This window comes from Prorops nasuta, unplaced genomic scaffold, assembly GCF_024137725.1.
Source record: "Prorops nasuta isolate Cenicafe-Biocafe unplaced genomic scaffold, Cenicafe_Pnas_1.2 PNAS00019, whole genome shotgun sequence".
Taxonomy (NCBI): domain Eukaryota; kingdom Metazoa; phylum Arthropoda; class Insecta; order Hymenoptera; family Bethylidae; genus Prorops; species Prorops nasuta.
The window spans coordinates 1307417-1322210 of NW_027116816.1; the positions used below are offsets into that span (position 1 = coordinate 1307417).

The 14794-nt window shown below is 34.5% G+C and overlaps 1 protein-coding gene across 4 annotated transcripts in view; it reads right to left on the bottom strand.

The window, feature by feature from the left end:
• The window catches only part of spen (split ends), a 40817-nt gene extending 28323 nt beyond the window's left edge, over window positions 1-12494 (bottom strand). For all 4 annotated transcript variants that reach the window (XM_066739063.1, XM_066739061.1, XM_066739062.1 and 1 more), the window contains exon 1: window positions 11285-12494. In XM_066739063.1, the coding sequence (XP_066595160.1) occupies window positions 11285-11367 (83 nt within the window). In that variant the 5' untranslated portion in view covers window positions 11368-12494. The remainder of the gene's footprint in view (window positions 1-11284) is intronic.
• Window positions 12495-14794: the final 2300 nt, after the last annotated feature.

Genomic DNA, 14794 nt, shown 5'->3' on the forward strand with positions numbered 1-14794 from the left:
ACTATAGCATCAAAACAAAATTTCCTATTCCATTGTTAAAAAATTAAATGTTGTCAAATTCACACGAAACAGACACGGAGAAAAAATTGTATTTAATTGAAATTGATCCGAATTAATATTTTTTTCGATGTTACTAAATATTTAATTATTAAGAGGAAATTACAGTTTCTTGATTGGAAATTTTTAGTCAATTTTAAAAAGTTGAGATATCTATTAAAAAAAAAACTTTTTTAATAAATGACTTTTTTGACATACAGTTAAATTATTAAAAGAGAATAGAGAATTTGTATATAACTTTTAAAAGGTTTTTTATTATACATATTATCATAGTTTTAATTTCACCTACTGATGTTCCGGATTACGACTCACTAGAACTACTTATGATATAAAAAAACAAAACATTCTCAGAAAAAGTGTGATTATGTTCCTACAGTATAGACCACACTATATATATTACATCAGTTAATTTTTCTTCATATTTTTTTTATAAAAAAAGTTAGTTTTATGACTACCAATTTAAGAAGTCCACTATTTTCTGAATATTTATTATGAAATAAAATAATTATGGTCTATACCGGGAATATAATCATACTGTTTCTGTGGATGTTTTGTTTTTTTATTTCAGATGTACCAGTCAGCCACAATCGTGCATGTCAGTAGGTCAAACTGAATTTCACGAGGCTTTAAAAAATACCATAAAATTATTAAACAAATTCCATTAAAATTCTCTGCTCTATTTAAAGACTAAAGCTATACGTTAAACACTTACGTAATCCAAATTAGTTTTGTTATAGATTCGTCAATTTTTTTAAAAAAGACTACAATTTCCAAACGAGAAAGTTTAATATGTGTTTTTAATGAAATAAGACTCTCTAGATAAACAGAATCAAGTTCATTTTTAGGAACTTTTATAATAAAAAACTGCAATTTTTTTACTCAAAAATGTACATATCGTGCGAAATTTAAATAACAATTGATAGTAGCTGCAGTAACAGCACGGTAAACCTTGCTAGAGCTAGCGACAAAAATAAACAAAAAAATACGTAATGTTATGTCCTATTTTGAAAAAGAAAACTAAATGGTCACATTATCTATAGGTAATTCCTCCTTCATGACTTATCTAAAATAAAAAATAAAAAAATAGAAATTAAATTTAAATCCATTTTCCATATGTTAATGTAAAAAAAGTTGGAAACATTTATAATTTATAAAAATGTTCATACATTTTGGAAATAGAAGTGTCTGTTACAAGATAATCAACTTTTCCTTCGCTACCAATGGTTAAAGAAAGAAAAAAATTGTTAAGTCAAAACGTGTCTTTATTTGTTTTGTTACTAAATACCAAATTTGAAGATAAACAGAATAAAATTACACTTAAAAACAGTACAATGTTTTAGAAAAAACCGTTTGGAGATCAAATCTAACAACCAGCGACTTCTCAAATATTTTAGAACCTGTAAAATGACGTTCAAATATTCATAACTTTGTCAATTTTAAAAATTGTATGATCGGATTAGATTGAAATTATTTAAAAAGAATAACATTTTTGAAGTTTTAAAAAGAAAAAAAAGTAAACACATGTTTGTAATTTCCAGATTGTATTATCCTTTAAAATTATACAGGGTGTATCACTTAAAACGAACCAAACCACGAATAAATTTCTATTTAACACCATAACTACAAGATGTATCAATTTTTGTGTACAAGATCATTTTTAAGCCCTTTGATTTGCACTTCAAAATGTCTTGTACAAAAATTGCTATTTCTTACATAGATTTACGAGGTTGAAAAGAATTTTACATCCACACTGTCTGGGTCGTTTAAACTTTAAAGTGATATGCCATACATATAATTTCCCTAGAAAAAATATTTCTTCGGATCAACTAAATTGTAACAAATCGAGTAATCTGTAATTAATTCTAAGAAATATTTCCTCAGTGTACTTACTCGTGTCAGAACACACCATTGGCAAATATTGTACACCTGCACAGTTATCAGAAGAGACAAATCAGTAGGTAAAATTAGTATCTTATAAATGAATTTTCAAGGAAACGAAAGATATTTTGGTCTCTGCAATCTGTTCGATAAAGCAGAAGAAATAATTATGTAAATTAGCGATTGTTCATCCTTGCATGATCAACGACAGTATTCTATACAAGATGAGGACACTTTTTAACATATCACACAGATTTTGGCTTAAACAAATTTTATCTCTTTGACTATGAGAGATGTTAAATTTTGCATAGGGCTTTTTCGAATCTCCTTTCTATTTGTACTTAAAGAGGTCTTACGCAAAAAATTGATATCTCTTAGATTTACGAAGATGAACGAATATTTACATTCTACCACTGGATTGTCACAAGTGTTTTACCCTATACAGGGTGTTTACTTTAATTCAACCCGGAGCATAGAAGAAAACTTGACTTGTCTCTCTCTCTCTCTCTCCTCAACTAAAATAGACAGCAATTTTTTGTAAAACGCTTTTTTGAAACTCTCCTTTACATTTGAATTAAAAATAGTGTGTGACCCACCCAAAAGGTTTCTAGCTTCTATATTTACGGAAATAAATGAATTTCGATGCCTGAAGTCTGAAGCTAGCTAAAGTAAACATCGTACACTATAGCGTTATGAATTATTTTGCAAGAAAACATGGGAACGAGCGAGAAAAATATCTCATACAAATTCAATTGTCGCATCACGCAATAATGTCTCACGTTGCATGGGACCCCAGGAGGTTGGTGAAAGTCTCAGTAGTAGTGCACCTTCAGCGTGATCGGCGACTGTGGCTAAAGTGCAGGCCGAGCCAAAAGCCATGCACGGGACACGACCGAGTTTCGGAAGTCGTATTTTTCCGACTAGCGAATTTCGTGCGGCGCTCGTCAAACTCCAAGGATTAACGTTATAGCGTTAAAGAGATAAGAGAACAACAAAGTCCATTTCATTGATAAATCGAGAGTCTTTTTCAGAAAAATATTACATTGCGTGGAATGACGATTGCGATTCCAGTGTGAATCTCTTCGAGTTTGCATGTATATGTGCTATGTAGGTATTTACGAAGGAGAAACGTGATCGTGTGTACGTCACGCGGCGTTGTGTTGGCACAGGGACGCACGCGCAATAAGTACGTGAAAAGAATGGTAAGTGCGTGGTGGTAAGGGCGGTGAGGTAAGAGAGAGAGATAGAAACAAGGGAGGTGTATAGAGATAGGTAGGTTGGTAGGTAGGTGTGCGGAGAGATGTGGCTGGGTATCTCGGGGGAGGGGGGAGACACTGAAGAGAAAAGGTAGGGATCCCCCTATACACAGGGGCGAGAGGCGAAGGGGGAAGGGGGAAAGGGGGCTTAGGAAGAAGCGGAACGGAGGGAGTGAAATGTGGAAGAGGGTCTCTCCCCGTGCTGTGTTGCCAAGTCTCGGCCCGTACCATGTGGAGCGTGCGTATACTAAGCCAGCCGAGGTCTGGCAACAGCGCGCAGTATGATAGAGAGCTCCGCTCCGCGCTGCGAGAGATGTGCGAAGAAAACGTCATTATTTTGACCTGAAACGCAATGGTAGATATCATAACACGGTCAGTGGATTGAGAAATTCTTCCTCGCTATTGTCGTCAACCTATAATATACAGCTGTTTTCGCATATCGAAATCTATTACTCGCTTAAAGGGCAGCAGACACGGCTATTACTACTGATAAAACACATTAGCCTTATTTTAAAGTAAAATGGGTTCTCCAACCTTCAGGCGCGCATCGCCATTTTTCAATCGAATCTCCGAATAAAAATTTTAACGCCAACTTTATATCTACTTTGCTGTGTGTTGCCTGTATTATTATTATTGTGCGATTATTGAACAATACATATATATATATATATATACATATATAGTACGTGTAACATTGCTCTCTGAGAATAACGCAATTTTAATGCGTTTTTAAGTATTCCTTCCGATAAAAGACAGAAGGTCGCTTACGTGTAATTTTACAAATTTACAACTTGAATATTCTCTTCAGAATTTGTTCAAAGTTTTGAAAAACGTTTGCTTTTACAGTGGAATCGAACGTTTGGTTATTTATTTAACAATGTTGATAATAATAGTTTCTGTTTATGAATTTTTCTTTTATAAAAATGAGATTTGGAGATTCTTTTTATATTATAAATTGTTGACCCTATATATGTATAGTATAAAATTGATTAGCCATGCTATCGAGAACGCTGTTGGGACATCGATCTTACGTTAAAAATGTTACACTGCAAAATATAGTAGCATTATATTGACAAAAATGTCTTAGTTAGCTATTTATACGAATGTAGGACGATTATTTCCAAATTCAACGTTTTCTTAACTTGCTACAATAAAAATTTATACGTAGCTTTAAAAATAAAATAAAAATTTGGATTACTATAAGAAAATAATAAACCACTACTGTTTATGTGTTAATGCAATATAAATGTTTGAAAAAGATTGCATAGAAGGAAGCAATCGTCATGCTCTCAGAGTTTTTGTATTAATAAAACAATAATAAAACTATATACGAATAAAGACTTTACTATGGCATTCAACTTGGGAATCACGACATTATTACATTATATTCTTACATGTACTGTCCACTTTAAGTGTGCACACGCGCATGTGTCTACAATCTACTGGCACGTCCAAGTTGTGCTTCTAGGTAAAGTGCAAGTAAACTTTTTTTTAATAAATCTCTACTTTAGCTTAATTCTTTGTAAACACAGTTATCTAGGAGAGACGACAAACAGTTTACAATAATCTACACTATAAGTTTTTTTGCAAAATTACAAAAATCATTTTTATTCACAGCCTTCTAACTCGCGTCTATCATTGTAAATTAACATTGGACTGCAAGAGAACAATTCGACTTGTTATTATCTCAGAATTATTGTAAAAGCAAACATTTTAATTTATAATGGTAGTCGTGGGTTACAAAGTTGCCTACGATTGTCACATTGTAGTTCTTTTTTTTAATATTTACAGTTAACGATTATTTTATTATTCAGAGAAACTATTGAGTTGGTGTTCCCTATTGTTCGTAATGTGATGTACAGGGTGTTCTGTTAATTCGTGACAAATTGATTGATTTCAATAGAATGAATAATTTTAAGAGTAAATTATCATACAATTTTTTCCAGTAATAAATTAAACACTTTTATTATGGATTGAACATTTTTTATTTCAAACTTTCTATTGCTCTAAGACTAACTTATGACCTTCTCCTATTGGTTAGGTTTCGCACGATAATTCGAGAACTAATTGGAAACTTCCAAGTAAGAAATTTTTAATCCTAAATAACATTTTATTAAAGCGTTAGATAAATAAAATTGTATAAGAAGTTTATTCTTTTAATCATTGGCCGTAGTAAGAATATGAATTCATACATTTGCCATCAATCAATCATGCACCAAGTATAAGTAATATTATTACAAATTTGTTAAAAAAGGTTAAAAAAAACTAGTTTCAGTTAAAATGAAATTTCTGCAAAATATAGCGTACAAAAGGGGACTTTTGAAAAGTGATTAACAACCGTATAGTTACTTCAAGTGGGTTAAGAAATGAGTTATTTTGGCATAAACGACCGTAACTGATTCACTATACAAAATTTTACGTATGTAGGGCGTTAGTAGTAAGTGTACCAAAGCATACTTTCAAAATGTTCAATTCTTCATAAATATTGAAAAGTAATTTGACGGTCAAAAGCCATTATGCTTTTAAAACCAAAAATGCCTCACAGTCAAATTGAAACTTTCACCTACGAAAGATCCCTGCAATTTCACCCAGGAACTTTCTAAAATTGTACCTGAAAAATTCTAACGTCCAATCGAAGAAACGTGATTATCTTGAAAAATCATGCAACGTTTGAGAATTGAAATACGAGATTTTTCAAATAGGTTTTCTTTATTATAAATCGATCAGGTAAATCTAATTGAAAAATAAACAAGAAAATTGGAATTTTTAATAATAAAAAAGCTGCCTCAGTTTATGGCAAAATGTAGACAATCTGTAAATATATGTAAAAAAAGACAATTCTTTGGAATCGTTTGATCTCGATTTTTTTTTAATTTGAAATAATTGAATTTATATTTGATAAAATTTACTTTAAATACAAAAATCTCATATAATAAAAGAGGAAGGTTCGCGCTATTGAAAATTGTGGAAAATCTGTAAATATATGCAAAAAAGAGAGACGAGTTTTTGGATTCGTTTCATCTCGAATTTTTGTATAATATGAAATAATTAAGCATCTATCTCTTTCTAATAATTTTTATTTAAATACAAAAGTCTCATATAATAAAAGTCATAGCTTCATGCTATTGAAAAATGTAAAAAATGTGGAAATGTACGCAAAACAGAAGCAAACCTTTAGGTTCATTTGTCCTGGAATTTGTTTGAATGTAACATAATTGAGTCTATAATTAATGAAATTATTTTTAAAATACAAAAATCTCATATAATAAAAGACGTAGCTTGACTCTACTGCAAAATATAAAAAATGTACAAATGTATGCAAAAGGGAGACGAGCTTTTGGTTTATTTGCCCTCTAATTATGTTAATTACGAAATGATAAAGCCTGCTTAATATAACATTTTTGAAGCAATACAGAAATATCATGCAATAAAAGACACAGGTATGTTACTCTCTTGCAAAATGTATAGATAATCTCTATATAAATAAAAGAATTATGATAAAAAAAAACTGAGTCTATGTGCCAGCAGAGTTAAACAAAAATATACGAAATCTCGAATGATAAGAAACATAGTTTAATTACTAAATTACAAAATTGCGAGAATCTGCGTTAATGTAGGGGGAAAGGGAGACGAATTTGTAGGCTCATTTGCTCTAGGATTCTAAAAGTGAATCAAAGAAAAACGGTGCGTTTAGTTGCTAAGGTTAGTCGTGTACGGTGATATAATCCAAATAAGAGACTAGTTAAGGTTGATAATAAATTGTGGAAAAGGTTGGATTCCTTAATTTTTGCATCAGAGATACAAAGTTAGAATGGCGAGGCAAAAGTTTCAGGTTGAGGAGATAAAGGAAAACACTAGTGATAGGATAGAAGGTCGGGTGGGGCGCGACAGGGCAAAAAGCGACGTCGTGGAAGGGAGATATGGCCGACCACGCGCGATCAATATACCAAAATACGCCGGTAGCCGGCACACAAATGTACGCACGCGTCTGTGTTATGTTTCTCTGCACACACTTGTATTTTTCTCTTCTACCTATTTATATTATTCGCATAGTCCCGTAATTATTATTATTTTTATTCAATCTCATTTTGCTTTATGAAAAATTGGCTAATTTTTTACGTGGCAGCTCAAAAGGATCAGTTCTATCACATATTTAGAATATTCCAGTTTGACAACTAATTTCTTCTAATCACTAAATATCGAAGGTTTAAAGCTTAAGGGAGCTGGCTAAGAAATGATTTTAATATCGATGTGTTTTTATCAAGCTTTCTTCGCAAAGATATTAGTCTTACAAAATTTGAATAGCTATTTTATATAGGTGATTCAAAAGCTAAACTTTCAGTATTTATTTTTTAAATGGTAAGACATTTTTAAGATATTTTGTATACTGAATTTTTCAAGTTAGGGGAAACCCTTGTATCTTGGGACACTTTTGATTAAATTACTGTTGCGCCAACTTACAGGAAATAGTTTATGAAGATTCTTTTGGGTATTCACTTTATGCATAGACTTTACTTATCTTAAAAAATGTTTGCCCAATTTTTGTATATTTCTTTAATTAGAAGATTCTTCAGTTTTATGAAAAATTTACGAATTTTCCAAGGTGCAAGACTTTTTCCTATAGTTAAATAAAGTTTTCATTTAAGTGTAAAAAAGTTTTGATTTCTTGCAATTAAGTAATTCATTGTGAAATATTTAGAAACAGCTAAATGACAATAGAATATATATATATATATATATATTGAGAAGCGTGTGAATTTATTTGCATCATTGCTATTTTAACTCTATACTGTATTATTTTTTTTTAAACTTAGTATTTTTACTTAGAAAGTTTTATCATTGACTTCATTCTAATTCTTGCGTGAGAAGACTTTAATCATTAAAATATACTCCAAGTCAACAAGTTCGATAAATCAGTTTTTTAAAAAGAACGTTAATGTGTATTTGATTAAAAAAACATATATATTATACCAAAAAAAGTTTTGATTAAAATAAATGAAATTTTTTTCTAAAATTACATTAAAAAATTTAATTCTAATAATTTATAGAGTATATGAATTAAAACTTAAAAGGACACTTAAAAAATTCCAGTCAAATGAAAGATATAGAAATTTCTAAGTTAAAAAACGAAGGTTAAAAAGGTAGAATGCAAAATATAGAAGTTAAAAATACTTTCAATGTCAGTATCACTATAGCATTTCTTACTTTTTGTACCTGTTACATTCTGCTTTTCAATATTTTATTATGAAATATTTAATTGTAATATCAGAAATTTTTCAATTTGTTTAAATATGAAGTTTATCCGACTCTATAAGTAGAAACATCCAATGTATTAATATTTTAAGAAATCTCTCTTTTTTCACTATATACGAACATACTGAGGCTTTATATGGAATAAAGTGTGTTCGGTTACCTGATAATGACAAACATTAAATTCTTGGCATATTTATTCTGGTATATTTAAACAGATTTTTAGATAATCTCTTTTTTTAAAGAGTACAAATATTACAATTTTGCTTCATTTAAATATGAAGTTTGTCTGACTATACACGTGAAAAAATTCAAAGTACCAATACTTCAAGGAACATCTCTTTTACCCTGCCTTACATATAGAAGGTGTTTCTGTACTGCCATGTTAAGAATAGAAATCAAAAGTGACATTTATAATATCTTAAAATAATTGAACATTTACAAAATAAAATACATGACCATACATGATTTTAAAAAAGTTTGAGGTGATATAAATTAATTGAAAGAAGTCAGATGCAATGCCACAATTTTACAAGAACATGGAGTAAACATGTGACACAGGTCATTTCATTACTAAATTATAATAAATATTAAGTTTTCACGCGCGTCTTTACTTTCGTCGATGTTAACACAAATTTACACAATCACTTTATTTAACTGTACAATTATAACGGGTTTTTCCATAAAGTCGATATATAGGTGATTTTGTTATTTAACAATAGGAAAATAAAAATACTCAAATTTTTATTTTGTACATCTGAATAAATTTATAGACCTTTCCTTCTCGAACAATAAAAATACCAAGAAATCTTCTATAATGCAGCATATGGATTCTGTTACTTAAATAGAACACTCAATACTACTTTATAATAATTTGTTATTGGACGTAGCAAACGAAGTTGCTTAAGAAAAAATAACATTTCTAACTAACAATAAAAGCAAAACACAAACAATAATAGTAAGATCTGTGGTCAAATAACACAAATTCTATATTTTACTTTTAAAGAAACGCCTTGTATAAAAATTGTTTTTGGTCATTGTGAAAGACTCGTGATAAAAAGTATCACACATTTTAAAGAAGAAAATTTAATTAACATTTATGACGTAATTTTTTTTCTTGAGAGATAATAGTATAAAAATATTAAAGTAAAGAGTTTTTGAATAAGAGCGTAGTAACGTTTTTAATGATGTAAAAATAAATATTAAAGCTGCATTTTTTGTAAGTTACAGCACGTAGGTACGGTGGTAGGTCTGACGCCGTGCCGGTACACGCGCGAAACATCGCCAGCTGGCACATGAGTGTATAGTATATTACTGTGTACGTATTTCATGTGAAAATTTATAGCCTAAGCTACTAACGTATAATGCGTTTTCTCCAAACATTCGCTAAAACCGGATACCATTCCATATATTCTTCCAGAATCCATAAGTTATCGTTTAAAAATCTTTTACCAATATTGCTTTACAATTGGCAGCTTTCTCTTCAAGGTTGACAGACGAGGTAAATTGCATTTCCTTACACGATGGATCAATACAGAATTTCACATTTCTCATTACACACACCCTAAAATCAACCAAATCAATTGGAATTATTCAGAAAAAACTTCAGTCTAATTCTTGATGATAAAATATTTAAATTAATTTATTTCAGTTTACCAAAATCAAAATTTTTCATTGTTTTTTATAATCCTGTTTTCGTAAAATATTCACGCATTTAAGGTACAACTGCAATGTACAAACTTTGCAAAAATAAGGACGTATCTTGTATATAGTAGGAAATCGTTGAGAATCTATTTTGTTTACAGAGTCTATTTCTATAGAAATGATTAATAAAAAAAAAAACTTACCAAAACTCGGGGCCGCCTGGTTAGAAATGGAAATACTGAGGGCAGAAGCAAGCTAACGAAGAAAAGAACGTTTTGCGAAACGAAAACTGCTGTTGATAATTGGAAACGGACGAGTCGAAGCGAATCAACGCTGCTTGTAAGTATATTTTTGAATAAAATGAGACAAAACATGATTGAGTAATGAAGTATTGACGTCGTATCTGATTATTGATTCGTTAAGGCGACTGAAATTCGTATAAGAATATGTAAAAAGTGTAAAAACTGTTGTTGGGTAGAGGGAACGAGAGCCGCAGGTTGAGCGCCACTGTCGAGCAATAACTTCGCGCCGCGAGTTCTCAAAATGGCTGTCCTCAGCTATTATTACTTCGGGGAAAAAAATAAATGACGACGTGCTCACGCTACGAAGAGGAGAGACAGAGCCAAGGCCCTCTGTGAATGTACGCGAGTATCTGTATGTATACTGTATGTATATGTAGTATACCCATGGAGGGAAACCTCCTCTTACTCTTTCCTTCTCGTCCCTCATCACCTCTCTTTCACACGCGTGTACCAAATCAAAAACATTCGGATATCTCTCCTGAGCTGAAAAATTGCGCTATCGATATTATTGAATCATTGGAGGGATGTAAAAAAACCCACACTCTTCAAAAAAAAGTAAACATTAATGATTGTACCTAATAATAATTGTGAGGAGAATTATAAATAGGGAGAGAGTTTATATATAGGCCTCATGAAAAATATACATCAGCTTTTGAAAAGTATCTTTCGAGGATTTGGATATCGAGGCGCTCGTTAATGAATAGTACTGTTTACGTGTGTGGTGTAGTAGAGATGAGAGGAAGGAGTAGTGAATTTGGGGATGAAAAGGAGATTGGAGGTTGGACCGAATAGCGATATACATAGGTAAAAAGTTTATACCGGTCACACGTTTAGACAAAGGTTTCTAATTTCCAAGCGGCAGAAAGACCGTGGAGACTAGAAAGCGGATCCACTTACCGTTTGAAATGTTCTCTTATGCGATCCTCTCGGATGTTTTCCGGCAGATTTCCAACCCACAGGTGACGTGTCTCTCTAACCATTTTGCTCCGAACTCTTCATTTGGGATCGGATGTTGTGGTATCGTTTGAAGGCACTGTACAACGACACACAACTTGGTTGAAAAATGAACGCGACAAACACGTACACTACGTCACACTACGCACAGACAGTGCGCGGCTCTATTCAGCCGATTCTAGACGTACAGTGGCTTTTTTTTGCTTGGCAAAACTGATTCCAGGCTTTATCACCCAAGATCAACACGAAACAATCATTCTCGCGCTTCGTCGCGTTTCCGAGAAGACACAATGGATTTTTTTGATAGATGACCGTTTTTCGTTGCTCTCTGTATGTACACATACATGTATAGAGAAGCGCACGCACGCACACCACCAACCAACAAGCAAGCGAGCAAGCAGAGCAAGGAAGAAAACAATTAGCCGCTGCTGCTGCTGCAGGAGGGAATAAACACAAAAGTGGCAGGAAAAACGGATTATCACTAGTCACTAACTGGAAAATGATGCTCCGAGAGAGAACACGAGTTGTCAGAGGACCTATCGCGAAAAAACTTTTTCGCCGTGATACATGGCGACGTGGACGATAGGAGTGGAGAGGCTTGACAGCAGCGTTGAGCACCACTGATGGAACAAACTGCGAAAAGAATTGGCACAGGCGTCGTACACCACATTTTATACCACTGATTTTCCAATGATGGAAAATGCGCCAATTACACCTCACAAGAGACACTTTGGGCACAACTGCACGGCCATTGCCGATACATGCTGCCGCATGTTTGCTTTTTGCCTATGTGGGTATGTACACTCGCGTAGCGCGCGTCCCCCTTCCTCTCTTTCTTCTTCTCTTCTGCTTAATCCTCTCGCACAAACGATGAACAGAAAATGAAACCTTCACTGATTGATTTTAGCATTGATCGATCGTAAACTGACGACAAAAGAAAGATCGAAAGAAGGGCATCACCTACGGATATATTATATTATACAGCCCCTCTTCTTTTATATCACAGAAATTAGAGTAACGTATTTCAACTTGAACTACAACAATATACACTTGTACCTCCCTGTTTGGTTCTCTCGTGCACACTTTTTTTTCAGGGCGGAGGGGGGTGGGCAAGCAGAAGAACTCAGTAACTCAGAAGCAGAGAGAAGCTAGAGAAGCAGAAGTGGCTTCAATAAGCCTGCAGCTGGCTCTTTCACACTCACACACACAAAAACACACACACACACCATACGACGGGGAAAAGACACTGGGTTTACATCACTGTTCCTTTGTCGATAGGGTTAGAGGGGAGAAGGCGGCCAGAGGAAGGAAGAAGACGCGATTATTATTATTATCCCCTCGTGTTTGGACCGTCATAACGTGCGTGCCGTACCAACAAACTCAACGAGAATTTCACATTAAAAGAGTAAGTCGTTTGGGCGCTTCAGTCGCGCTCGGTGCGCCCGATTACAATATTATTCGACAGTTACGTACGACGCGTTTGAAAATCTCCAGTTTCGTTTACTTGCGAAGCATGTAACGCGGATGGAGGAGAGTTCGCTCCTTCTCACTGCACTACACTACTTAGAGTGACGTCACCGTGGCGGGAGCGTAACGAGGCTCGCTGGCCAGGCGTCTTTGCCAGATCGCAGGGTGGGGTGATCCGCGTAGGGGAGAGAAACGAGTCTACCTTCGGTCGGAGCTCTGCCCCTCTCTCTCGCAGCAACGCCATCTCTCTCTCTTCAACCTGCGACTCCGACCCCTCCCCTGCTCTCCCTCGTAAATGCGATCGTCGTCCGCCAAGCCGAGCGCCCTGCTCTGCTACGATACGTTGCCCACCCCCACCAACCGTCCAAAGCCCCAACTCCCCACCATTCATCCTCTCTCCTCCTTCTCTTCGTCCGCGTTCGAGAGGGGTGGGGAGGCTTAAACTTTTCGCTCGTTGGTACTCCGCACGGCGGCGGTGGGGAGAACTCTCATGGAATCGAAGCAAGGACAGGTAGGGATCTCCGGACTTTACTACGGGAGGGGAGGGATAACGGGTCGAACGAGCTAACCCACGATCCCCTGTGCTATCGTCGCTGTTCGCTTGCTTGTTTCCTCGCTCTCTCCCTATTTCTCTATCTTTCTCTCGCTCCCTCTCTCGCCCATCCTTTTCTTGCACCACTCGATACGACTCTCGCTCTCCTCTTCTGCTTTCGTCCTCCATTACTACGCTCATCTCTTTTTTACTCTCTAAAGAAACTTCCCCTTCTACGCTCTCTCCCACTCCCCTCCCCTCCCCTTTCCTTCCCTTCCCTGCCCTTCCCTTCCTTCCTGCTCCTCTTCTTACCCCTTAGTTTCTCCTCGCTGGCTCTCTCTCTCTCTCTCTCTCTCTCTCTCCCTCTCCCTCTCTCTCTCCCTCTCTCTCTCGCAGCAAGTTCCAATTCTCTGTCCCGTACGATAGTCCTCGCTCCTCTTGCTTCTCCTTTTTTTCTTTCTTGTATGCTCTTATTCTTCCCAGGGCTGATCGCAGGATACCAATATCCCGTAGCACCGGTACCTTTCATATTAAATAAAGATGAACAATGGTATTATTGTTAAAATTACAAATCCTTCAATTCTTAGCAGAGGGCTTGAAGGATTCGTCCGTTAATGAAGCAGTATTATTCTATGTACAATGTGTATTAAAATCCAACGTTTCTGTTTGATTTTATTGTGTTGCACATACAACGATCTCTTTTTCTCGAAAGGAATATCAATTTTACAGATATATTAATCGCAATCCTATCAAAATCCCTCTAAGATCAGTTTCTTCAAGCTTCCTATTTATAAACCTTTAAATTTTCATCGCGCGATTATCCTCGTGTTTTATCAAGACCTTAAGCCTGATATGGATGCGTAGATTACTGTTTGATTGTGCAATTATAAATTTGTAAGGAAAAAACAATTTTTGGTTTAGGTGGTGGGCGACGTAAGAATTAGAGCCGGACCTGCCTGGCTCCAATTTATTTTACCTGACGAACGTCTAGCAACAGACGAAATATCAAGCTTAAAATATTGACGTACGCCCGGTTTTGGACTGCTATAAAAGTCGAAATATTTTTCCTGTTTCAAAACAGTTAGCCCACATATTCGTCTTAAATCTTAATGGGCTTAACATGGCCAAAAGGCTTTTACATGCGACAGAATTTTGACTAAACCCAGTTTTATTTGTTCAACTTTTAGCAGCGACTCTGCAATTTACTGCATTGAAAAATTGGGCGTTGGCGATCATGCTCTGTTCATTCCCAAAGGAATAGATAACGCATCAAGAATGACAAGTGTTTTTCTACCGTAGTTCTCTGGGGGCTAAAACCTATATATACTTTAATGATAGGGACTTTTCAGATTAATTTACGATATGTCTCTTCGGGGTAATGTTTGCAATTGTGGGAAATGCATTTCGATAATAAAATACTTTATTGGGGTATGAAAAGGGGAAACTAACTTTTT